General features: G+C 34.7%; 1 protein-coding gene across 3 annotated transcripts in view; it reads right to left on the bottom strand.

Moving 5' to 3' along the window:
* The window catches only part of LOC150103763 (cellular tumor antigen p53-like), a 357,156-nt gene that overhangs the window by 140,902 nt on the left and 188,598 nt on the right, over positions 1-27,656 (bottom strand). For all 3 annotated transcript variants that reach the window (XM_090396534.1, XM_090396535.1, XM_090396533.1), the window contains 2 exons: positions 24,808-24,870; positions 6,756-6,889 (listed from right to left, as the gene is read on the bottom strand). In XM_090396534.1, the coding sequence (XP_090252660.1) occupies positions 6,756-6,889; positions 24,808-24,870 (197 nt within the window). The remainder of the gene's footprint in view (positions 1-6,755; positions 6,890-24,807; positions 24,871-27,656) is intronic.

Genomic DNA, 27,656 nt, shown 5'->3' with positions numbered 1-27,656 from the left:
TTAATATCAAAACAGTGTAATTAACACTAAAGCAATTTTTTTTTCCAGTTATCTCAACTCAGAGAGGACTTAAAAGTCAAAAATAGATTATGTGCAACAAACCTTTAAATAACTGGCAAGGAATACAAAGAACTGACTGAAGAGTCTAATCCAAAACTCATCTTCTCATTGCCTTGTTTCTAGGTATCTACCTCATTGAATGAATCAGGATGGGATGACAATCTTGAACTTAGCTGTTCAAAGTTTCGGTATTACCTTAAATCACAAATATGATGGCAAAAGATCAAATGGCATGTTGCTAGAGTATTCACCTGGTTAATACTGTTTTAATTCAAGGAATTAGGGCAAACAGTCAAAAGTCTTGCTAGAATAACTATGAACTCAAGTGAGCTGAAGATATGCATCATTAACCTCCCTACCGGCCAATGTGGATGAAATAGTGACACCAAATTGCACTTCTTATCCATGTTATTCAATGGGTTTTAGAGCTTCGTATCCAGATTTATCTCGACATCTATAGACATAAAAAAGTATCGGGGGGGGGGGGGGAACTAACAGAAAAATTTTAAAAAAAACATTTAAACAAAACAAAAATGAGAATAAATTTCTTAAATGACAGGCAATATTGAGTAGAGTGATGTGAACAAAGATCAGAATGGAGAATTGGACAATGAGTTATGCCTATGGGCCCACAGAAGACTCTACCAAGGAAGAAGTGGAGGAATTTTTTAAAGGTATTAGATATGGAAGCTGAACAAAGAAAAGGAAAAGTTGGACCTTGTTGGAGATGTAAACAGCAGAGTGGAAAATGATTACTAGTCATATAGAAATGCTTTCGAAAATAGCAAAGCTAATAATAATGGTAAGTACCTGATGAATTTCTGTTATTGCTAACACCATGTTCTAACATAAGGATATGCATAAATTTACATGGAGAGAAGATACAAGAAATAACAAGTCCCATCAACGATGTTATTGTTGATAGTGAAATCTTTATAGTTCAGGATACAAGAATATTCAGAGTGTTTCAAATAGGAGGTGTTTACCATTTGGTTTTGAAGAGAATAAAATTGAATATCATATTAAAAAGAAAAGTTTATGAGAAAGTTCTAAAAAGAATCAAAGTCGAGAAACTTTCAAAGGAAAACTGTAGACTCAAATATACAAACATCATTCAAGAAAAAATGAAAGAGTTTGAAAACAAGAACTAAACTTTGCAGATTCAATGGCAAACCCTGAAGAAATCATTGATTCAGCCAGAGAGGCATGTGGTAAAGTTATCTGAAAGGAAGGAAAATCAGAACTCCGTGATGGACTCAGGAGTTAACAAGGCAGTCAGGGAAAAGGAGAGAGTATATCAAAAGTTCCTGGCAAGCAAGTGAGCTTGTGCTTTTATAAAATCCAGAGAAAAATATAAACAAAGCAAGTGATGTGTAAAACTACCTAAACAAACATACAAAAAAAACCATGGGAAGACTTTGGGGATCAAATCTGAAAACACACCCCAACTCAACATCACCAGAGTTAAAGATCAGTACTATCAACATAAGAAGCCTGAATGGAAAAGAAATGGAGCTAGCTGAGGAATTAGATAAGTACAAGATCAACATAATAGGGGTGACTGAAATAAAAAAGACAAAAACTGGTGAGATCCTTTAAGCAATAAATACAAAATGTTATATTCAGGCAATGACAATCAAGGAAAAGAAGGCGTAGCCATAGTATTAAACACAAAATACAAGGCTAATCTTCTTGAATGGCAGCCAGTCTCAAGTAGAGTAATGTGGGCAAATATGAGAATGGGGAACTGGACAATGAGACTTATTTGTGCCTATGGTTCCACAGAAGGTTCTACTAAGGTAGAAGTGGAGAAATTTTTTGAGGCTTTAGAGAAAGCAACTGACACAATGAAAAAGGAAAAGTTGGTCCTTGTTGGGGATCTATATAGCAGACTAGGAAATGATTGTGAGACATACAAAATATACTGGGAAAATTTGGAGCAAAGAGCAAAGCAAATAATAATGGCAAATACCTGTTGGATTTCTGCTCAGGACATGGACTGGCTATTACTAACACCATGTTCCAAAATAAAAATGTGCACAAATTCACATGGAGAGAAGAGGCAATGAATAAGAAAAGTCTCATTGACTATGTTACTGTTAATAGTGATGTTTTCTCCCTGGTGCAGGACACCAGAGTGTACAGAGGATTTGAAATTGGAAGTGATAACCATTTGGCCTTGAGCAGGATAAAATTGGATTTCATATTGAAAACAAAACATGTAAGAAAGTTTTAAAGCGAATAAATGTTGATCAGCTCTCAAATATGAACTGTAGACTAAAATACACAAAGATTATTGAAGAAATAATGAAAGAGTTTGAGAACAGGAATCAAACCTTGGAGATTCAGTGGCAAGCCTTGAAGAAAACCCTGATTGATTCAGGAGGCATATGGTGAGGTTGTCTGCAAGGATAGAAAAATTAGAACTCCATGGTGGACACAGGAAGTTAAAGAGGCAGTGAAGGAAAAGAAGAAAGCATATCAAAAGTTCCTGGCAAATAAGTCAGCTTGTGCTCTTAGAGAATACAGAGACAAATGTAAGAAAGCTAAACAGTGTGTAAAACTAGCTAAACAAAAGTCATGGGAGGACTTTGGCAAGAATATAGAAAATAAATATCAAGAAGGTGGCAAAATATTCTGGAGGTTGTTGAAGAAGCTTAGGAATGGAGGAAAGAGTGCTGTAAAAGGAGTTAGAGATGATAAAGGTGACATGAAAATGGGAGAAAAAGATATCCTTGAAGTATGGAGTAATTACTTTGAAAAACTGCTAAATGAAACAAGCAGTGATGACAGCACAGTGATAAAAAACACTGACCAGGCATGCAGTCAGGAATACATATCCATACTTGAAGTAGAAAAAGCCATCAAAGGCTTGAAATGTGGAAAGGCAGCAGGAATAGATGATATTCGACCAGAAATGCTGAAGTATGGGTATAAAAGTCTTACAGTGGCTGCACTGCATAGTTCAGAAAGCCTGGAGTGAGGGATGAATTCCCGATGATTGGAGTAGAGCTCTCATAGTACCCACATATAAAAAGGGAAATAAAACTGAATGTGAGAATTACAGAGGTATTTCCCTATGAGTGTTCCTGGCAAGATCTATGCAAGTATACTTGAGAAACGGTTGAGAAGAATTGTGGAAGAAAAGCTTGATGAAGAACAAGCTGGATTCAGGCCAAATAGAGGCTGTCAGGATCAGATCTTCACTTTACGACAAATAGTCGAGAAAGCATGGGAATATAACAAACATCTGTATTTAAGTTTTGTCGATTTGGAAAAGGCATATACAAGGTGCCAAGAGAGAAGCTATTCAATATGCTGCAGTTATATGGTGTCAATGGGGCATTATATCTTAGTCTTTATTTGAGTTGTAAGTCAGTAGTTAGAATTGAAGGAAGTACAGGAAGATGGTTTAATGTTAAATCTGGTGTGAGACAAGGAATGTACATTATCCCCTCTGTTATTCATTATCTATATGGATCACATTATGAAGGAAAGTGGTATTAAACCTGATATCAAAATTGGAGATGTTAATGTCAGCTCTTTGCTTTATGCGGATGATGTTATACTTCTAAATAAATCCACTACAAGTCTGCAAGATTCTCTGACTAAATTGAATAGCTGTTGTAATAGATATGGTATGAAGGTCAGCAATAAAAAGACAAAGACAATGAAAATAGGCAGAATCATTGAAAATGTCAACTGTGTTGTGAATGGAGAACCTGTGGAACAAGTAAAACATTTTAGTTACTTAGGCACGATTTTTACTGAAGATGGTAAATTAAATATAGAAATAGACAATAGAATCAGCAAAGCTGGTATGGTGGGAAGTCAATTGAATAAATTCATATGGAATAAGAGAGTAATTAGTCGGAACACTAAATTAGCTGATTACAAGACAGTGTTCAAACCAGTTTTAACTTATGGATCTGAGAGCTGGGTCAGAAGTAAAGCACTTGACCAAAGACTAGAGACAGCAGATATGAGAGTCCTGAGAAAGATTAGAGGCGTGAACAGATGGCATCAATGGCAATATCATATTAAAAATGAGGATATTAGGAAAAAACTTGACATTGTGAGCATCCAGGAATGCGTTAGCAGAGCTAATCTCAGGTGGTTGGTCACTTAAATAGAATGGGAGAGGAAAGATTAGCAAAACAAGTGTTCTCTGCCAGTTTGGCAGGAAAACGACCCAGAAGAAGAACAAGATATAGGTGGATTGATACGGTACAAAGTGCCTTAGACAATAGAAATATAAGATATGATAATGTTGGAGTCTTGACAAGTAACAGACTGATTTGGAGGAAAATTGTAGATAGGAAGTTAGTAATGATGTAAATTTTTCATGTAGTACTGTCATATCCTGTACACCCCTTGAGGGTACATGGCAGGAATTTGATGATGATGATGTGATAAAATTTTTATCAAGGACATAACATTAAACAATCGCAAGGTTTGCACACTATAAAAATCGTGTATGAATGGAGACCGCGTGAAACACGTCAGTGCTTGTTCACAGCATGTGTGACACTGGCGAATGTGGACGGCGCTGGAAAGATACGACTAGTGGTGAGGCATGACGGGAATATGTAGATATAAGAAACTGCGAAGCTCCAGATTTGCGTAAGTCGGGGTATGACTGTACTTTGTTCTCAAAGTGTTTGTTCCATGTCCAAGTTAATTAAAGGGGGAGTAGACTTTAATATCATTAAAATCTTGGATACATAGTAAATTTGAATAATTGAAAGATATTGGGGTGGGGGATAGACTTTATTAAACTAAGAGTATCTGTTAGTTGTATATTAGCAACTAAGGAAGTAACATCAAAACTAGCCATTATGGCTGAATTTTTAAGTACGTGATTTTGTTTATTTGTGCTTGACTTAGCTAACTGTTGAGCAGTTGGAGTGTCTATACTCTCAACTACGGAATATGGGGATTATTGGGTATATGGATTTTAGGAACCCCATAAATACAGAGTGATTTAACATGAACAAGTTTTAATTCGTTAATGATTTCTTTGGGCCAAGAAGTAACTTTTTTCAGTAATTTACAAACTTTTTTCTTTTAAGCATTAGTGGAGGTCTCAATCTATGATCTGGTAAGTATTTTTTTGTTGTTGTTGTAATCCTCTTGATTCATGATAACAGTAGCATTACCCCTATCAGCTTTCAAAGTATGTGCATAAAATATTAGAAATATTTTGGCCATAACACATAAAAAAATAATGAGTTAATATAAACAGCCAGTGCAAAAAAAAAAAAAGTATCACCAGCAAAATAAGATGTGGAAATGGACTGGATACATATTGAAAAAAAAATTTTAATTCCATACACATTTATTCACGATCAAATTTCTGATATATACCCTCAGGGGGTGTACAGGATATGATAGTGCTATATGAAACTAAAAAAATAAAGTCATTACTAACCTAATATCTACAATTTTCCTCCAAATATAAGACTCCAATATTATCAGGTCTTATATTTCTATCTTCTAAGACACTTTTTACTGTATCAATCCAATTATATCTTGGTCTTCCTCTGGGTTGTTTTGCCGCCAACCTAGCAGAGAACACTTGTTTTGCTAATCTTTCCTCTCCTATTGAGATTGAGGATGAGGAGGACCTTATACAACTTCTTCCGTTGTATAAGGCTTTGATTAGGCCACACATGGACTATTGTGCCCAGATTTGGTGACCTGGTTTTCAGAATGATGAAGAGGTGTTGGAAAGGGTCCAAAGGCGATTGACTAAGGTAGTTCTGACTTCTGGAATGTTCGAGCATGAGGAAAGATTGAGAAGATGTAATTTGGAGAGTCTGGTGGACAGGAGGAAGAGGGGAGATATGATAGAGACCTACAAGTTGGTAAGGGGTTGCTATAGGATCAATGCTAGAGAAATTCTACAGAAAATAGTGGGAGAACCAGAGGTCATCTCTGGAAACTGTATAAAGAGGGTGTGAGTAGGAGAGTGAGAGGCAGGTTTTTTTTCGTGCAGAGTTGTAAATGATTGGAATGCCTTGCCTGAGAGTGTGGTGTCTGCAAGGTGTTTGAATGTGTTCAAGGCACGGTATGATGAGCTGTGTGTGAGATAAAAGGACCTCCCAGATGAGTCTTTGACTCCATGAGGTCTTGGGGTAATAATAATAATAATAATATTCCAAACGAAAGTACAGCCAAAGTGTTTTCTTTTTTTTTTCTGTCAATCATTTCATTTTTCTGTATGAAGTATAAGCTCACAGTTCCCCCTTCCTTTCTCCCCCAACCACCACTAATGAAATTCATGATATGACCAAGCACACTATTATTATGATGACAAAATTCACATATTTGACACCTCTGCCACTTTAGCACACACACTAGTACATTGCAGGAGGAAAGTGGCATTCCAGGGACATTTGGTGTTTAAAAAAAAAAAAAAAAAAAAAAAATTAACATCTGAAGATGCCATTTCCTAAGATATTTGGATAACACAGAGTTCACTGTATTTCTTTTTAGAGATAGTTTAGCTTGATTTAGCTAGTTAAAATATTTGATTTTATATAAACTATGATATGAAATTCATACACATGAGATAAAAAAACTGATTTAACAAATTTCTAAAAATTCTAAAATGTTTTTATAACCATATTTTAACTTATATTACACTGTTATAAAAGAGAAAAAAATATTAAAGAGAAATTGGAAAATCCTACTTGGCAGTATAATCATGCTTTTCATGGATAAAGTGTTGCAAGATTGATGGAACAAGCAAAATATTTGAAGTCTCTGCAGTGCCTGCATTTCTTAGCAGTTCGACTGGAAAAACACCTTGATTTTGTGGTACTGGCTAAAAAAAATAAAAATATAGAAACTGAATATGATTAACCATTCAAAAGGCCAAATGGATAAAATATATCAAAAATATACACTTTGTATCTATATTATTTCTATAATATCCAAAGGTTATATTGACTTCAATGGGCATTTTGCATCCATGAAATTATGGACGTATGTATACACACATCAAAACTGGTATTGTTTAAACTAATCATTAAATCCACCAAAATGAATATTCTTGTTCATTTTGGTGGACATTTTGCACATTTTGTATTGCAATAGTATGATATTATTCAAATATTTAATTCCCCATTACCTAAAATAAAACCAGGAATCAGAAGCTGGTAATTAAAAATACAGTAAAACCCCGAAGTTACGTGGTAGGTGGGACCAACAAAAAGCGCGCAAATCGAATTCGCGTAACTCAGGGTATAATTTTGCATGTAATTTATATATACAAACATACAATTGGGACCAAAGGTTTACAAAAACACCTATATTTTTTAAGAAATATAATCATAATTGTAGTTTTTCGTACATAAAAAAAAAGAAAGTTATTTCGATGTCGATGGTTTCATAAAATCTAATAGATTCGTCTGACAGCATAATGTCTTTTTCTTGTCACGCAAAATTTCTTCATAGCAAGCTAATGATTTTTTTATTCATTGCCTTGTGGCTACAATTCGTTCCTCGTTAGAATCTATGTCCTCCAAAATCTGTAAACCTTTCTTTTATGATTGTTCTTACTGTGGATTCCTGTAGATCGAACTTCTTTGCTAGCTCACAAATTTTCATTCCGGCTTCAAAATCTTTAATAATGTTGAGTTTTGTTTCCAAAAGCTGTAGAAGAATCAGACTTGCTTCTTTTGGATGATATTATTATATTTTATGTGATAAAATTTTTATCAAGAACATAACATTAAACACTCGCAAGGTTTGTAGACTATAAAAATCGTGTATGAATGGAGACCGCACGAAACACGTCAGTGCTTGTTCACAGCATGTGCGACACTGGCGAATGCGGTTGGTGCCTGAAAGATACGACTAGTGGTGAGGCGTGAAGTGGGACGAGAATACGTACATATAAGAAACTGTATAACTCCGGATTTGCGCAAGTCAGTATGACTGTATTTATTTATTTTTATTATTTTGCTCAAATCAAAATGAATATTCTCGATACAAGAGTGTAATTAAAATCACTATCTGCAAAATAAGATCAGTTTGCTAGATTCATCTTGATGTCACAGTTATTATCATCATGTGCACATTATCATTCTTTAAAATGCTATCATATATTTATATAAATCACAGCATTTTGAATTATATTTATTTATATCACCCTTTAAATGAACTCTGCATGATACAGCAGTGTTATCATGATGTCCACATGTCACTTTACACAAGCATAAAAATTCCACAAAAGCACACATTTGATGATAGTTTTTAGAGTAATTATTTGCTAAATAAGTATTTGTGATAATATAATTAATATTGTACCCCCCTAAATAAATTCAGTATAAAGACCAACTGAAATGAATAACTGCTATAAGATGCTTGGTATAAAAATCAACAATAAAAAGAGAAAAAAAAAACTATGAAAAAGGCAGAGAACCTTAGAGAACAAGTTAAAGACTTTACCTTGTATAATTCAATTAGGTATAATTTTTAGTGAAAGATTGTAATTAAATCTGGAAATAACAGAATAAGCAAAGCTGGTATGTGGCAAGCCAGATGAAAAAATTACATGGAATAAGACAGAAATTAGTCAAAACACTAAAGTAAATAGCAATATAAAAGGCAGTGTACAAACAAATTTTAATTTATGAATCGGAGAGTTGGGTTAGAAATAAAACAGACAATCTCAAAGACCACAGATATATGAGTTCAGAAAAGAATTAGGAAAGTGAAAAGATATTAATTAATGGCAGAATATTAAAACTGAAGACATTAGAAAGGAACATGTGACCATGCAACCATATGGTCTAAACAGAATGGGAGAGGTAAAGCTAGCAAAATGTGCTTTCAGCCAAGATGGTAAGAAAAAGATTCAGAGAACGATCGAGCTCTAGCTGGATTGATGCAGCAAGTAAATGGGACTATGTTGGAGACCTGACATAACAAATTAAATTGAAAGAAAACCGTTGACAGGAAAACTAGCAAATAATGAAAATTTAATCATGTATCCTGTAGACCCTATCAGGAATTTGATGATGCTGAAGTAGTCATATAATTTTAATAATTAACACATATATAAAACAACAAAATTACAGGCTACAATTAACTATTGATATAAAAAATACTTTCAAACAATGTCACTGATATGCTGTTTATGGAATGTTCCTAAAAGAATGCTCCAAAAAGAAATATTAATATTTTTTTAATATGAAAGTCCTGAATGTAAATTAAAACAACAAGTAAAGATGTAAGTTTTCGATACATCATAACTGTTTACAAAAACTTAATTCTTTACTTCAAAACTAAGCATTTAATTTCACCACATTTCAAGAACAATGGATTGGAGTAGGGAGGGGCTTATAAAATGGCCTGCTCAATCTCTATATTTTAACAACTTCAGATTTTTATTATTGTTCTTTTTTTTTTTTTAATCTATGGGCTTATGTTAAGTCTACTGTTTATCATAACAAACCAAGAAACCTTGCAGAAATGAAGCAATAAATTTAGGAAGCCATCAGAATCATCTCCTCACCTGTAATGGAACACACCATTGAAGAATTTGAACAGAGAATTAGGTTGATCACAGTAAATGATGGACAACATGTATAAGTTTACCAGTGTTTAGGATTAAACTTGCATCTTCACTTATTTTAGTTCTATTTACTTTGCAGACTTCAATAAAAAAAAAAAAAATTCTTTTGGGGACACACTGTATATAAAGGTCAATAGTTTTGTTAATGCTTAGTGAGAGGAAGTCTAATATCAATCTAATATCAGCCAAATGATTCATATTCAGAGCTGAACCTAGTATCAATCTGATATCAGTCAAATGATGCATGCTTATAGTTGAACCTAGTACTTTGAATCACTTAATAATGGATGTATTATAATAATAACTTATATAAAAAATTAAATTTCACAGTATATGATAACTGCAGATAGTTAAAAATGGATGCTTCATAAGGAAGGAAGAGCAACTTGAAGAAATAAGAAATGAATCTTATGGAAGGTACTGATGTTGGTACTGAGATTGAGTAAAATACCTGAGATAAGTTTAGGTAATAGCATTTAGCAAACCTGGTTAGAAAACAGCAGTATTTTCAGTTAGGAAAATAAGTTTGCTGGATTCAGAGAAAACTTTTCAGAATCAGAAATCAAATCAGATTTGATTTCAATTGGAGCGATATTAATTTATCTATGAAATAAGTGTAATAAACATAAGTATAGTAAGCATTCTAATTAAAGTCTGCTATTGGAAGATATTCTGTTGAAAGTAAGGTAAAGAAGGAAAATTTTCCTTCTTTACCACATACAACATCTTCAGAAACTGAAAGTTAACAAGATATTGCTAAATATAATAAATTTAGTTTAATCCTTTATCCAAGTGTGAGCAAACAAAGTTTGCACATGAAAATATCTTCAGAACTGAGGTAAGGTAGTACAACACCGGACAACTAGCAGCGAAGGTGGATCAAGCTCTCAACTCCTTGTTTCAGTATCTCCCATAATGCACAGCGCATCTCCTTGCAGACAAGTTGTACTACCTTATCTCAGTCCTGAAGATATTTTCACGTGCAAACTTTGTTTGCTCACACGTGGATAAAGGATTAAACTAAATTTATTATAGTCTAACCAAGTGAAAAATAAACTTTCAACATCTTTCTCTAAATCCAGAGTAATTTAATAATAAGGTGGCACACCTTTTGGCAACTCCTATAGGTAAGGATGACCTCTCCTATTGCTTCTGACTTTGTATCTCCACTCTGGGCCTGGCTCCCACTGATGAGACCTCAATAAAGGTCGAAACCGGTATGGGTAGTGCCCCCCCCCCCCCAAATGCATAGCAGTATACGTCTTCAAGGAGATGTGCTGTGCATTATGGGAGATACCGAGACAAGGAGTTGAGAGCTTGATCCGCCTTTGCTGCGAGTTGTCTGGTGTTGTACTACCTTACTTCAGTCCTGAAGATATTTTCAGGTGCAAACTTTGTTTGCTCACACTTGGATAAAGGATTAAACTAAATTTATTATAGTCTAACCAAGTGAAAAATAAACTTTCAATATTGCTAAATAAGTCAAATCCAAGTATGATGGTCTTAATAAAATGGAGTCTTTGACTAAAGTTCCAGATATACTTCTCATATCTGTAGTTAATTAAAGCAGAACAATAAACATAAGTATAGTAGGCATTCTAATTAAAGTCTGCTATTGGAAGATGTTCTGTTGAAAGTAAGGTAAAGAAGGAAAATTTTCCTTCTTTACCACATACAACATTTTTGGAATTAGCACGATATTGTTAAATAAGTCAAATCTAAGTATGATGGTCTTAATAAAATGGAGTCTTTGACTAAAGTTCCAGATATACTTCTCATATCTGTGGTTAATTAAAGCAACACAAAAAAACAGAAAACAAAACAATTCTTATCTGAGTGACAGTAACTAAACCCATAAATTATGAATAACTCAGAGATCCATAATAGTTTCAACAAAGTTTCATTTATATCATCTAGTGAAGGCTCAAATAAGTGACTAATTGCTTATATAAAATGATATTTTATCCAAATGATAACAATCAACAAAACTGAAATAAGGCTTTATTAACATAAGAAGCATCAATGGAAAGATGTGCTATCAGAGTATACCATGTCTACATATTGTACAGACATTACAGAAATACCATGTGTATACTGGTGTTACAAAGAAAAAGAAAGCAAAGAGGTAAAATACTCCACATATAATAACTATAAGATTATTTTTTTAAAACAACAGTGATTATGAAAAGAAAGGAGTAACTATGGCATCCAACACTAAATGCAAAGATAACTGTGCATATGGGTAAGACTGAAGGCATCAGTTTTAATAAAATAAAGGAAATTATGGAAAAAAAAGAGAAAAAAAAACAGAAAAGAGAAAAGCTGGTTTGTGTACTAGTACATGAACTTGCATGAAAGAAGTACCTGCTTATTGGAGGCTTGAAAGATTCTGAACCGAATCTCTTAGAGCAGGGTTTCCAAATTATGTCAAAAAATAAAATTATATAAAATTTGAATTGGGTTGAAAATTTTTATCTCTAGAAAAGAGTTCACAAAAAATAAAAAAAATCTTTAGTCCACCTAAGGCACTAATTTACAATAGGTTAGCTTTCATAGGCAGAAGTCACATAAAATGTATATGTTAAAGATACTTATTTTATACTTGGTTTTAATTCTTTATCCAAGGAAGCAAAACAAAGTTTTGCACGTGAAATATATTCATGTCTGAGCTACTTGTATATAGAGACTAATGAATTCATATCACTTGTCTTAGTATGCATTTATCCCATATTGCAAAGCACCCCCCCCCCCCTTTATGAGGTGTATAATGCAATGAATAATGGAAAGAATCACTACCCAGACTAGTTTCAGCCTTTGAGTTCTCATCAGTGGGAAATAGAACCAGGAGAGACACCAAGGTTGAAGTAATGCAAAAGTCATGTATATCTAATATATAAGTAGACATAAGGGGGGTGCTTAAGGGTCAAAGCTATATAACTGAGAGGAGACCTCCACATAGCCTTTAAAGGAATGCGATCAGGGCCTGTGACCTAATGACCAATTCTCACCTTCTCATGGTGCACCCTGTTAGGTATCTTTCTGGATAAAGAACAAACAAGGATGGGCTGGCAATTTGGGATTTAGCGGACCAAACTGTATTCTTATTGGCTTAAACCAAAATAAAAAATAATGGTACAACATGACAGAAGTTCATGCCGGCTGGGGTGTCGTTTACACAAGGACTCCAGTGTTTTTGCCAGGAACCAGGACAAACAACGAAAAGTCAGCTACTGGAACAAATCCTAAAACCCATCCCAACTCAACATCACAAGAGTTCAAGATCGGTACTATCAACATAAGAAGGCTGAATAGCAAAGAAATGGAGCTAGCTGAGGAATTGGATAAGTACCACATCAACATAATGGGGAGGGGGTGACTGAAAAAAAAAAGGCAAAAACTGAATGGCAGGCAGTCTCAAGTAGAGTGATATGGGCAAACATGAGAATGGGAACCGGACAATGAGACTTATTTGTGCCTATGATCCCACAGAAGGTTCTACTAAGGTAGAAGTGGAGGAATTTTTTGAGGCTTTAGAGAAAGCAACTGATACAATGAAGACGGAAAAGTTGGTCCTTGTTGGGGATCTATATAGCAGACTAGGAAATGATTGTCAGACATACAAAAACATATTGAGAAAATTTGGAGAAAAGACAAAGCAAATAATAATGGCAAATACCTGTTGGATTTCTACTCAGGACATGGGCTGGTTATTACTAACACAATGTTCCAACATAAAAATGTGCATAAATTACATGGAGAGAAGAGGCAAGGAATGAGAAAGTCTCATTGACTATGCTATTGTTGATAGTGATGTTTTCTCTCTGGTTCAGGACACCAGAGTGTACAGAGGATTTGAAATTGGAAGTGATCACCATTTGGTCTTGAGCAGGCTAATTGAATTTCATATTGAAAAGAAGAACATATAAGAAAGTTTTAAAGCAAATAAAAGTTGAGCAGCTCACAGATGTGAACTGTAGACTAAAATACACAAATATGATTGAAGAAAAATGAAAGAGTTTGAGAACAGGAACCAAACATTGGAGATTCAGTGGCAAGCCCTGAAGAAAACACTGATTGATTCAGCCAGAGAAGCATGTGGTGAGGTTTTCTGTAAGGATAGAAAAATCAGAACTTCATGGTGGACACAGGAAGTTAGAGGCAATGAAAAAAAAAAAAAGAAGAAAGTATATCAAAAGTTCCTGGCAAATAAGTCAGCTTGTGCTCTGAGAGAATACAAATGTAAGAAAGCTAAACACTGTGTAAAACTAGCTAAACAAAAGTCATGGGAGGACATTATTAAGAACATAGAAAATAAATATCAAGAAGGTGGCAAGATATTCTCGAGGCTATTGAAGAAGCTCAGAAATGGAGGAAAGAGTGCTGTAAAAGGAATTAGAGATGACAAAGGTGATATGAAAACTGGAGAAAAAGATATCCTTGATGTATGGAGTAATTACTTCGAAAAATTGCTAAATGGAACAAGCAGTGATGACAGAACAGTGGTAAAAAAACACTGACCAGACATGTAGTCAGGAATACATACTCATACTTGAAGTAGAAAAAGCCATCAAAAGCCTGAAATGTGGAAAGGCAGCAGGAGTAGATGATATTCGACCATCAATGCTCAAGTATGGAGGTATAAAAGTCTTACAGTGGCTGCACTGCATAGTGCAGCCACTGTAAGACTCAAACCAGAGATATAAGCGTTCTGAGAAAGATTAGGGGTATGAGTAGATGGTCTCAATGGCAATATCATATTAAAAAAAAAACGATATCAGGAAAGAACTTGACATTGTTAGCACCCAGGAATGTGTTAGCAGTGCTAATCTCGGGTGATATGGTCACTTAAACAGAATAGGATTAAGTCTCCGGTTTGCCTGTTTGTGGGTTTTTCAACCCGCAAGCAGGCAAACCGGCCCCGTGAACACACACATTGCAGTCAGGAATACTGACCCAGCCATAGGGCTGATTTGTCAGCTACTGGTTCTGCGGCCGGATAAAATTTAGGGGAACTGAGATGGTACCGTACCTCCCATAAAAGGGACTCACGGCCGCTGTATCATCATACGAAAATTATTATTATTAATTATTATCATTATTACGTGACACCTCCAAGGACTCATCGAGGGAGGGCACCTGCTCTACAGCTCTCCATTTCCACATCTCCACCACTCAATCCACCAACTACAACAAACCACAAATACACCAATGCCATCTACTGACCACCACCACCACTAGTATTTTCACAGACTCACAAACATCCATGCTTGCAGCGGGATTCAAACCAGCAGCCTTTTGTCTGGATAGCCGATATACTAACCACTCAGCCAAACAGTCTGATAATTATTATTAACATCTGACTTCCATGGAGTCGGAGACTATCAGAAGAGCAGAGGTGTGTGCCTCCCATATCTCACTGTGGGAGGCACATACTCGCACACAAAACTCATCCAACTGTGTCGTAAATTGATTCAATGTGTTTACATTCACAAAACACTCACCAACCACTCTATCCATGTAAAGAACTTGTTCTTCAATCCTCTGCTCACATCCTCCTTATACAGTTTCTAGGGATGGCCTCTTGTTCTACCCCACCCCTCTCCCATTCTATAAAAAATCTCTTCCATGTCAACCTGATAACAATCCCAGACTAGCTTATATGTCTCAATCATTCATGACTTATTTTTCATGGTATTAACAACACCACAAACACTTTTATCAACAAGGAATAAAAGTGTTTGTGGTGTTGTTAATATCGTGAAAAATAAGTCATGAATAACCATCAATGCCTAAGCTTATCTGTTAGATTAATGTCTCAATCATATCAGCTTGTTGTGTGACAGTATATCCAACGTTTTTGTAACATCTAAGAATATCATTCTCACCTTGTACTAGACATTTGTCACCTTCTTATAGTACATAAGTAAGTTAATAAAACATGATCCCCTTTTAACAAACCCATGCTAATAACCAAGTGTGGCTATTTGCAGCCACAGACTTATCACTATTTTTATGCAGTGGAACAATTTTACCTTATTTTTCCTCCTTGGAACCTGTGTTGTTGTAAGACTGATATTAAACAGGAATGCAATTCGCTGGAACATTCCCTTATGTCACATGCTGATAAGTCATCAAATTCTATCGTCTCATTGACATAAAGTTTATTTATTTCCTCAAATTACCTCCTGCTCACCCACAATTAAGCCATCCTCTCCTGTGTCCTCTCACTTAAGTTTCTCATGATTTCACCCTAATGAGGATGAAACAGCCTTATAAACTGATTGCTGAATACCTCAACAATGTCTTCTGCAGCAGTTGAAGTATTCAGCAGCACTGCATTTTCAAACATTAAAATCATCTTACCATAATCATTCCTCCTTCTACTTGCCACATATCTAAAAACTCTCTAGGGTTTTTCTTCACCCGATTTGCTAATTTCTGCTCATACTGCACTTTTGTTGTCCTTAATAAGTGAGTCACTCAGCTGGCTTGTTCTTTATACTCTTCATGTAATTGATTATTACCATTATTCCTTTTGTCTGCTTCCAAAGTTTCATCTTCCAGATTTCATGCTTAATCCTTATTCATCCATTTTACACCTACCTTATTCAGCCTTTTGATCTTCAAAATACATTAACACATTGATGTTGTTATGCATTTCTTTATCATTTCTCAAACAGCGTTTATTTAGTTATCTCAACTCCTCATTCCATGCTATAGCTCCAAGCTGTCTCCTAAGCTTGTCATAATCACCAGACCTGTAGTTCCAAATATATCCTTTGCACACAGAAATCTACATATGGCTAGCCACAACCCAGGTCATCACTTCATGATCACACTCACCAACTGGAGGAAAGTGCAAAATCCCACTCACAATTACATCCTCTGATGAAATGATCAGATCTAAAGCTCTCGATCCTCACATGTCCTCCTTTACATGCTGCCTGAGATAGTTGTCTCTCAAGAACTTAATTTTCCTAATTCCCAAATGCTATCTCTTCATTGTAATCTATACTGCCATAATTAAAATTGCACAAAATTATTACCCTTCCTATGTTCACTAATTCAAGTTGTTTATACATTTCTTCATCACCTCCCTCCACATTCCCAGGCCTATAGCAGCATTCAACTAAATATGTCTTCCTGTCAACCTCCACCTCACGCCACAGTGCCTCATAACTACTGCCACTATTTCACCCTGCTTTCATCAGCAGCACTCTCTCCCTTCCTTCTTGTTCTTTCTATCCTCTCAAAAAAGTGCTGTACCCTATCATTTCTATTCCCATTAGGATATCATCTTCATTCAACCATATTTCACTTATTCCAACAATTTTAGGGCGAATTAACTCAATGAAACCATTTCATCTCCCTTATTTCTGATACTTCTGGCATTTGTTGGTTGCAATTTTTCCACCATACTTGCTCTCTTGTTCCACCTTTATCACCACTTACCACATGTATATGCTCAGTCTCAATTTCCCCATTCACATCCCGATCTATTCCATTTCTATGCTGATCATCCCCATACATTCACTACTACTTTCAGCATCTACTCTCTTAGTCATAAATGTATGTGGTGATGTTATCTACAATGACTAAAAATAAAATCAGAACTCCATGATGGACTCAAAAAGTAAAAGAGGCCATCCTGGAAAAGTAGAAATTGTGGTAATGAATAATTCTTTCTGGCAATGAAGTCAATAGGTACCCCCCCAAAAAAAAAAAAATGTACAGAAGCTAAAATTATGTATAAAAGTAACTAAACAAAAGTCACTGGAAGAATAAATAAATATCATGAAAAGCTATTGAAAAAAATATTTTAACTGGAGGAAAGAGTACTACAAGAGAAACTAAAGATGATAAAACTTAATACTTGTAGTAATTACCTTAAAAAATTATCAAATGAGATTAAAAAAAAAGTTTCAAGTAGAGTTATGTGGGCAAACTACTTTAAAATGGGGAAATGGACAATGAAATTTATTTGTGCTTATTGTCTCTCAGAAGGTTCTTCTAAGGAAGAAGTGGAGGAATTTTTCGAGTCATTAGAACAGGTAGCCAAAATAAGGAATATGGAAAAAAATGGCCCTTGTTGGAGATCTAAACAGCAGAATAGGAAATGAATCCCATCAGGAATGCAGGAATGTTTGGAGAAAAGAGCAAAAGCAAAGTTGAATTATTAGCTTTCTCCAATAAATGGTAAGTACTGCTGGATTTCTGCTCAGGATATGGACTAGTCATTAAAACACCATGTTCCAACAAAGATGTTCACATGGAGAGAAGATGCAAGAATAACCTCACTGACTATGTCATTGTTGATAGTGATATCTTCATGCTGGTTCAGGATACATGAGAATACAGAGGATTTGAAATGAAAAGTGACCATTACTTAGTGATAAACCCAGATAAAAATGGATATCACATTCAAAAGAACAGTATATAAGAAAGTTTTAAAAATTAAAGTTGGAAAAACTTTTACAGGTAAACTGTTGACTCAGCTGGGAAAACAAGAACCAAACCGTGGAGTGGCAAAGTCTGAAGAAAACGCTGATTAATTCAGCTATGGAGGTGTGTGTTGAAGGTACCTGCAATGATATAAAAATAACAATATCCTGGTGGACACAAGATGTTAAAGAAGCAGTCCTGAAAAGAAGAAAGCATACCAAAATTTTCTAGCAAATAAGTCAAACAGATGTCCTAAAAGAATACAGAGAAAAACGCAGGAGAGCTATTTATCCCAATGGCTTTAACAGGCCTTCCAAACATGCCTGAATTTCGTAACCGAAATACGAGGATAAGATGGTCAGCCCTATGCCTCTAAGTATTCCTGACTGTATCCCTGTGTGTTCACGAGGCCGGTTTGCCTGCTTGCGAGATGAAAAATCTCAGAAAAACAGGCAGAAAAAACCCTGCTGTCCACGCCCAAGACCGGCTAATTTGGCTATGGCTGAGGAAGATCCTTCAGCTCCTCACATCACCGACGGGAATTGAACCTAGGACACTCCTTCCCCAGACATATGGTTGCAAAGCGCAAAGTCACTAGGCTAACCGCATGGACTGCAGGAGAGCTAAGCTATGTGTAAAAGTAGCTAAAAGTCATGGGAAGACTGGTAAGAATATAGAAAATAAATATCAGGATGATAGCAGAATGTTCTGGAGACTATTGAAAAAGCTAAGAAATGGAACAGAGAGTACTTTAAAATGAATCAAAGATGATATGAAAACTGAAGATAAGGATAGCCTAGATGTCTGAAGTAATTACTTTGAAGGACTGTTAAATGAAACAAGCAGTGACCGAATGGTAGTAGAGAGAAACGTAAATTGGAGTACATCAATATTTGTGGTAGAAAAAGCTATCAAAAATTTGAAATGTGGAAAGGCAACTGGAGGACACGATATCTGACCAAAAATGCTTAAATATGGAGGTATAAAATTTTTGCGGTGGTTACACTGCATAATTCAGAGGACCTGGTCAGAAGGTCAATGACTGGAACAGAGCTCTCATAGTTTCCATCTATAAAAAAAGGGAACAGTTATGTAAGAATTATAGAGGAATTTCTCTACTAAGTGATGCAGGTAAGATTTATGTAAGAATATTTGAAAAGAGTCATTATGAATAATTATGGAAACATCTTCAGGAATGTATGTATATACAATAGATCACAAGCTACATTAGCACAAACTACAGTGGGATTAGAATAACTGCTTTGTCAGCTGTTTATCACAGCCTGCCCTCTGGCTAAAATAAATTTAAAAAGTAAGTTCTTAAACATGGTAGGGTATCTCCATAATTATTCTTAATGATTGCTGATCATTGTGTGACTTTGAAAGAAAGAATACTTGAAAATAAGTTGAGAAAAATTTTGGAAGAGAAACTAGGAGAAGAACGAGCTGGTTTTAGGACCAAATAGAGATTGTCAAGATCAGATTTTGACTTTGCAATACATAGTTGCGAAATCATGGGAATATGGCTAGGATCAGTAAAATCAGGAGTAAGACAAGGATACACATTATCTCCACTCTTATTCATCATCTACTGTATATGGATCACATTATGAAAGAAAGGGGCATTAAACTTTATAAGAGAATCGGATATATCAAACTCAGGCTCTTTGCTTTATGCTGATGATGGATGATGTACTCCTAAACACATCCAGTGCAAGTCTCCAAGTTCTCTAACTAAATTGCACAACAGCAGTAATAAATTTGGCATGGAAATCAGCAACAAAAAGACCAAATCAAAAAAAAAAAAAAAAGCAGGAACATAAACTTCAGCTGCATTCTCAGTGGAGAACATGTAAAATATTTCAGCTATTTGGGCACAATGTTTATGTGAAGATGGCAAATTAAAATGATAAATTTATGGAAATTTTATTCCATAAATTCATATGGAATAAAAAAAGTGTTTAGTGGAGCGGATAAGGGATGCTTTTTCTTTTATGTGGTCTGTAAACAGTTGTAAGGTTGTATTTACTTAGGATTTTTGACAAATTTTCAGATGTGCTAATATCTAAGGAATAGCTCATCTAAGGTGGTATGGCTGCTTAAATAGACTAGATGAAGAAAGGTTAGCAAAACATGGGTTTGATGCCAAGATGGCAGGAAATAAGACCCGGAGGAAGACTAAGGTCTATGTGAATTGATCCAGTCAGAAGTGTCTTAGAAGTACAAAATGTTAAGATACAAAAATATCAGAGAGCTCATAGTTGGAGGAAAATTGTTGATAGGAAATTAATAATAATGTTAACTTAATCATGTAGTACCATCAAAGTATTATTATTATTATTTGTCACTTCCAGGGAGTCCAAAGACTCATTGAGGGAGGGCATCTACTCTACAACTCTGCTTCCACCACTCACAATCCACCAACTGACCGCAACTACCCAACGCCATCTACCGCCAAACACCACCACTAGTATTTCCACAGACAATCACAAACATCCATGCCCACGGTGGGATTCGAACCTGCAGCCTCTTGACTGGAAGGTGGACACACTAACCACTCAGTCAGCTAGGCTGGAACACTCCGTGTGGGTACATATCAGTAAACTGATGATGGGGGGGGACGCAGAAAATATTCAAAAAGAAGAATGTAATCATGAGTAGATTTCAGTATAAAAGGTAGAAAAAGCTATCAAAAATATGAAAGATGGAAATTCAGATGAAGTGAATGATATTCATCCACAAATTCTCAAATATAGAGATATAAAAACTGAAGTAAATCTCTCAGATTACCATCTACAAAAAATGGAAATAAAACAACGCTAAGGAAGGAATTTTCATATTGAGCACATGATAAATGCAACCATACTTGAAAAGAGATTAAGAAAAATTATGAAAGAGAAACTTGAAGAACAACGTACTGGGTTCAGGCCAAATTGGGATTATCAGAATCAGATTTTCAGTTTAAGATAAATAATCAAGAAATTATAAGAATATAAAAGGATCTAATTTTTGCATACCTTAAAATGCTATGATTATATGATATAAATGGGACATATAAAATACATACCTATAAGCAACTCGTTCTTAGAATTAGAAGAAAAGTAGCCATACTGCTAGAAATTAAAGAACTGAGCTCACATTAAATAAAATTTTAATCACAGATTTATGTAAAACATTATCAGTGCAACTAAAAATGAAATAAAATAATATACAATTAACAAATATTCTAAAAATGCTACAATAGCTTTAGCATGGTAATAAACAGTAATCAATTCCTAATTTCAAAAAAACTAGGAAAGGATAGCAGACTGAAAAAGTACTATTTGACACAAAGGAGAAAAATGTATGACATTAGATCTATTTAAGTTTGGACAATGTAATATGTTTCACAAGTTTATTTATAAAGGCATTCCATAAGGAATATGCTTTTATGTAGAATTTTTGTCTTATTTCACAGAACAGTGTGCTAAATAGAGATGGCATGTTCAGAAAGACCAGAATGTCCAAGCTCAAAGTACTTGATATAAGATGTATGTTCTTTATGACTGACAAAATTAGACCTTTCAGATTATATGAAAAACAATATAGGTCACAAGATCAAGGGATATGGTACATGCATGAAAAATTAATATTGTTTTTCAGGCATTCTAAAAGATCTAACTTTGTCAGTCATAAGGAACATACATCTTATATCAAATACCTTGAGCCTGAAGATGGAAATTTTTCTAACAGGATGACATGCCACATAAATGTTGAGAGCGTTTTAAAATTTTTGCAATACATTCTGATATTCCTTTAACATATGTAAAGTGGAATCTGATTATTTTCTTCTTAAGGAGAAGAAGCAGGCCTATATAGCTGTAGAGAGGCTTCAAGAAGGTTGTTGTTTTGATGTAATATAATACTTTATGTGATAAGTCAACTGCAGAACATGGGCATGATGATTATTAGTCCTAATTTTTTTAATACGATGATGATGCGACTTTGCATGAATATAATGGCCCTTGCAAGTTTTCTTCTGAAACATTAAAAGTGAAGACTGCCATCTTGTTTGGCAAACTATCGGCAAATCTAAAAAGGCTGATTAGTTGGTTTCCTCTTTGTATTTATTTTGAATATAAAATTTTCTAGCCCATACGAAGAACCATTCCAAATTGCAAGATTGCAAATGAGCAAGCATTGCTCGTGTTATTGTAAATGGAATTTAGCTTGATGTAGTTTTTAAATAATTAGTTAATTTTTTTTTTTTTTTTTTTTTTACTAGAGGTCATGCCAGTAAAATAACCTGTGATCAAATCGTTGTTTCTCTAGCTTACTGTACGTAATGTAACTCAGCTTGTCCTGTATATTTGTATATGCTCCAGATGATGATCTTAATATGAAGATCGAAATGTGGGGAAATTAAAAGAGTTATTTATAACACAGTTGTAAAGTCCATAATTTCTAAAATGAATAGGAAGAAGATCTTCAATTTGTTGGTATAATTTAAGTTAAATGGCAAATCTAGAGTGAAAACAAAAAAATAAAAAATTTTAACATCTTCAAAAGGAAAAGCTAGCTTGAGTAATTCTCTATCTGATAGAGAAATGTTGGTGAAGAGCAACTACATCTGAGCTAATCAGATAATCAAAGTATTTCAAATCTAAGTATTTGTCAAATTTTATTTCCAAAGGCTAATGTATTCTTAATATGAGAGGGGGAATTCCCTATGAAAGCAGAAAGTACTTAGATAATTTATAAGTAGGGCAACCAATACAATCAATAACAGATTTGTGGATCTTGGGAAATGTGCATGAAAGGTATTGAGTTTTCTTTAAATTATCATCCCAACCAGCACTTCAATGAGATTATTATGTTTAATAACTTGGCTAACAGTAACAAAAGAGATGGGCTGATAAGTAGAACAGTCACGGAGCATTAAAGAAATATTTCTGCAAAATTATTTTTTTTATCTTGCAGAATAACCTTGACTTTGCATGCTGTGGTGATAAGACTGTTGTTATAGGAGGAGGTAGTTTAGCTTTGAAAAGAAGATAAATTACCACTCTCAAAGCGAATTCTATTAGCGGTCAAGATGAAATTTTAGTATTATCTAAAGGTCATGGATTATGCTATTTCTCCTAAGAACTTGTCACTAATTGACTTTTTCATTCATAGTTTCACTCAAGACTGCTAAAAGAATTGACAGTGCAACATCCTGTACATCTCTTGAAGATATATATCAGGAAATGATAACTTCAATGTTTTCTTCCTTTGAGCCCATGCAAATAGATTTGCATGGGCTCCAGAGTAAAAAGAAAACAGAGATGGTTCAACAAACTGTATAAGAATTAATTAATTCAAATATTAGACAACATCAACTGAAAACGCTTTTATATGTTTACAACCAACTACATTCTCAGCAATGAACTTGTAGCACAGGCTGTATTGCACATTTTAGCTATTTAGGCAATGTTTAGTGAAATGCCAAATTAAATATGTTAATACATAATAGAATAAGTAAGGTCGATGTGGGAAAAGCCAGCTTAATAAATACATAAACTAGTGAGAAATAAGCCAAAGAATCAAGCTAGTAGTATACAAGACAGTATTCAAAAAAATGTGAAAATATGAATCAGAAAAAGTTGGGTTAAAAATAATGATTGAACAAAAACCAAAGATCACTGATACAAAGTTTGAGGAAAATTGCAGGAATTAAACAGATATTAACAGGAGTGAAATCAGAGTTTAAACAGAATAAAAATCAAGGATTAGCAAACCAGGACAAATTCAAGAGCTGATCAAATCAGTGACCAGACAAAAACAGAACAATTTGTAAAAAAAGCTGCATATTAGAAACTAGTCTTGAAATGTGTTAGACTTCTCATAATATATTCTATGCCTTTACAATGATGCATGTCAGAAAAAGATTATTTGAAATACACAAAATTTCAACAAAATCTGTCCAATCAATTTATTTTATCCAACAGGTATGATGGATAAAATGAATCTAATAAGTGTGTTTATGCATTTTGTCAAAAGCACTGAAAACCAGTGGGTTCACTACATTCTAAATTAACACTGGATTTTGGTACTTACTACAATAAATAAATCAAGCAAAATGCCAACCTTAAATGGTGTTTGTCCCACCCATCCCCACCTCTCTCTCTCTCTCTCTTGCTGAATGCTTTATTATGTTCAGCTTCCAAGGGTTATGGCTTCCTTTGCTGAACAGCAAAGAAAGTCACAACTTGAACCTGAATTCTACAACATGAATTCTACAACATATACTATAGTTTTAGAATTAGCAAAAGTTAGCAATATTAAAACAAGCATTTTTTTAATTGAAATGAAAAATACTGTATTCATTAATATTTTAATTTTTACAGGATAATTGTTCACCATCCAAGATTAACCACCGTACTAATCTGAACATGTATATATGTCCAGGTATGCGAAGTGTCCATTGAAGTCAATATAATTTTTGAATATTATAGAAAAAATTATATGGATACGAAGCATATATTTTTGATGTATTTGGTCCATATGGCTGGTTGGGTGTTTAAAGAATCATTAATTGCTTTAAAGATTAAGACTTTCTGAAATCCTGAAAATCATTATTAAATAAATAACATTTAAACTAGTTCTAGCATTTTTAATTTACAGCATACAGACTATTCCACTATACACATTAACTAAAATTATTATTTTCAAAATGTTTAAGAAACCATTAAGAATACCTTGCACATATTGACTGGTTGAGAAGTTGATGTGGATGGTAATGAATCAGCATCAATATCATCCTAAAAAAAAAGAAGAGGGAGAGATGAAATGGTAAGTTTAATTATATAATATTATTATCATAATCATTAGAAACATTCAGGGAGTCAGGAACTCATTGAGGGAGGCCATACCCACACTAGCTGTCATGTTCTCTTAAAATCATTAACACTAGAAGCACTCACCACTTCAACATCAACAGGCAAACTGTTTCACTCACTGCTCTGTGAGAAAAGAGTCTAGCTCTCACTCCTTTCTTAACCACACACAATTGTACTTGGAAGTTTATTTTTCACTTAGTTAGACTATAATAAATTTAGTTTAATCCTTTATCCAAGTGTTAGCAAACAAAGTTTGTGCTTGAAAGTATCTTCAGGACTGGGGTAAGGTAGTACAACACCGGGAAACTCGTTGCAAAGGTGGAGCAAGCTAACATCACTAGTATCTCAGTATCTCCCATAATGCAAAACAAATCTCCTTGCAGATATGTATAATGTTATGCATTAAGGGAAGGGCCACTACCCAGACTAGTTTCGACCTTTACTGAGGTCTCTTCAGTGGGAGCCAGGCCCAAGTGGAGATACCAGGCAGAAGCATTAGCAAGGTCATCTCTACCTATAGGAGTTGCCAAACGGTGTGCCACCTTTTTATTAAATTACTCTGGATTTAGAGAAATATGTTGAAAGTTCATTTTTCACTTGGTTAGACTATAATAAATTTAGTTTAATCCTTTATCCAAGTGTTAGCAAACAAAGTTTGCGTCTGAAAGTATCTTCAGGACTGGGGTAAGGTAGTACAACACCAGGCAACTCGTTGCAAAGGTGGAGCAAGCAAAACAAATATGGGGTAGCAAAAGTGCAGTATGAGCAGTGGTTAACTAATGAGGCCAAAAGAAATCATAGGGATGTGGTTAGTTAAAATGGTAGAATAACCACTGAGGAGGATATAGTAGAAATGTTAAATTAGCAATTCATAAAGATATTTCATCCTTGTAAATGTAACATCATGCAGAATTTGAGAGCAATGATTAGGGAGCAGAGGCTACTGAGGCAATTGATCAGGTGTGAGAAAACTTGAAGGGAATAAGAAATTGAAAGTTTATTTTTCACTTGGTCAGACTATAATTAAATTAAATTTATTATAGTCTGACCAAGTGAAAAATAAACTTTCAACATCTTTCTCTAAATCCAGAGTAATTTAATAAAAAGGTGGCACACCGTTTGGCAGCTCCTATAGGAGGAGATGACCTTGCTAATGCTTCTGCCTGGTATCTCCACTTGGGCCTGGTTCCCACTGAAGAGACTCAATAAAGGTCGAAACTAGTCTGGGTAGTGGCCCTTCCCTTAATACATAACATTATACATATCTGCAAGGAGATGTGTTTTGCATTATGGGAGATACTGAGATAGGAGAGTTGGTATCTTGCTCCACCTTTGCAACGAGTTGCCCAGTGTTGTATTAACTTATCCCAGTCCTGAAGATACTTTCAGGTGCAAACTTCGTTTGCTAACACTTGGATAAAGGATTAAACTAAATTTATTACAATTGTACTTAACTTGCACATATGAAAAATTTCATCAGTCAATATTCTATAAGATCTTTTCAAAAGTTTACAGACTTCTATCATATCATCCCCCTTCTTTCTCCTGTTAACAAGTGTCTGCAGTCCACATACTTTCAATCTAGCCTCATATTCTCATTCCATAATCAAAAATCAGTATCATTGTACCTTTTCTTTTCGGCCTTTCCACAACTTCTTTATCCTATTGGAACCCATCGTACCAAATCTGCACACAGTAGTTCAAATGTCATATCAAGGCATTGTAAAAAAGAAAAGACAAAATGGCTTCCTTATCCTAATATCAATGTTTGTTTCAACATTGCAATTATCCTCTGAGTTGTATTTGCAATTTCTACTATGTGACCTTTAAACTTAAAATTCCTATCCACTATAACCACAAGATCCCTAAGTTTCACCAGTATAATACTGCTGGAAATCTCATTATTGCAAAGTGATCATACCACTTTATACTTACTAACATTGAAATGACAAAAATTATCATTTTCCAAGTCCCAGCCTATTCAAATCATTCTATAAGTGCTGTATATCAGTAGCATTCCCAATTTCTCTGTTTTGCATTATCAGCAAACAATTGAACATCTCCTATCAGGTCCTTTCCAGTATCATTAACATATAAACTGAACAATTTGAGGACTGATCCCTGGGGTACACCACTGGTCACCTTAAATCCGGCCAATTCACACCTCCCATATACCACTTTCTGATACCTGTCTGCCAGTTAGCCAGCCACTTATCCAAGCCAACAGCTTACATTCCAATCTCATATTCCCCGGTTTATGCAACAGCCTATCATGTAGTATCCTATCAAATGCATTAGCAAAGTCCAACAGTATCACAGTGTCTCCATTCCCTTTATCCAACACTCAGACATAACATTATAAAATAAGAGCAAATTGTTCAGACATGACCTCCCTTTAGTAAACCCATGCTGTTCCTTGTAAAGTATAGCTTGCCTGTCAACCTATTTCTGTATGCAAGTTCTTACCAAATTCTTCAAAATCTTCACAACCACTCCAGAGATACTGATAGGTCAACAGTTAGACACAATACTCTTTGTACCACCTTTATGGAATGGGATTATCATGCATTTTTTCCATTCCTGTGAGGTCTTTCTTGAGCTGAGACTCAAATTCTACAAACATGTCAAGAGCCATGTTTGTATACACCATGTTAATGGATCTCAGCAAAGTGAGCGCTCATTATCTGATTTACTGGCTAGGAACTTTT

The sequence above is a fragment of the Typopeltis vanoorti genome, chromosome 8 (genome assembly GCF_054136105.1).
Source record: "Typopeltis vanoorti isolate ZY-2024b chromosome 8, IOZ_Tvanoo_1.0, whole genome shotgun sequence".
Taxonomy (NCBI): Eukaryota; Metazoa; Arthropoda; class Arachnida; order Uropygi; family Thelyphonidae; genus Typopeltis; species Typopeltis vanoorti.
This window is presented reverse-complemented; position numbering and strand designations above follow the sequence as displayed.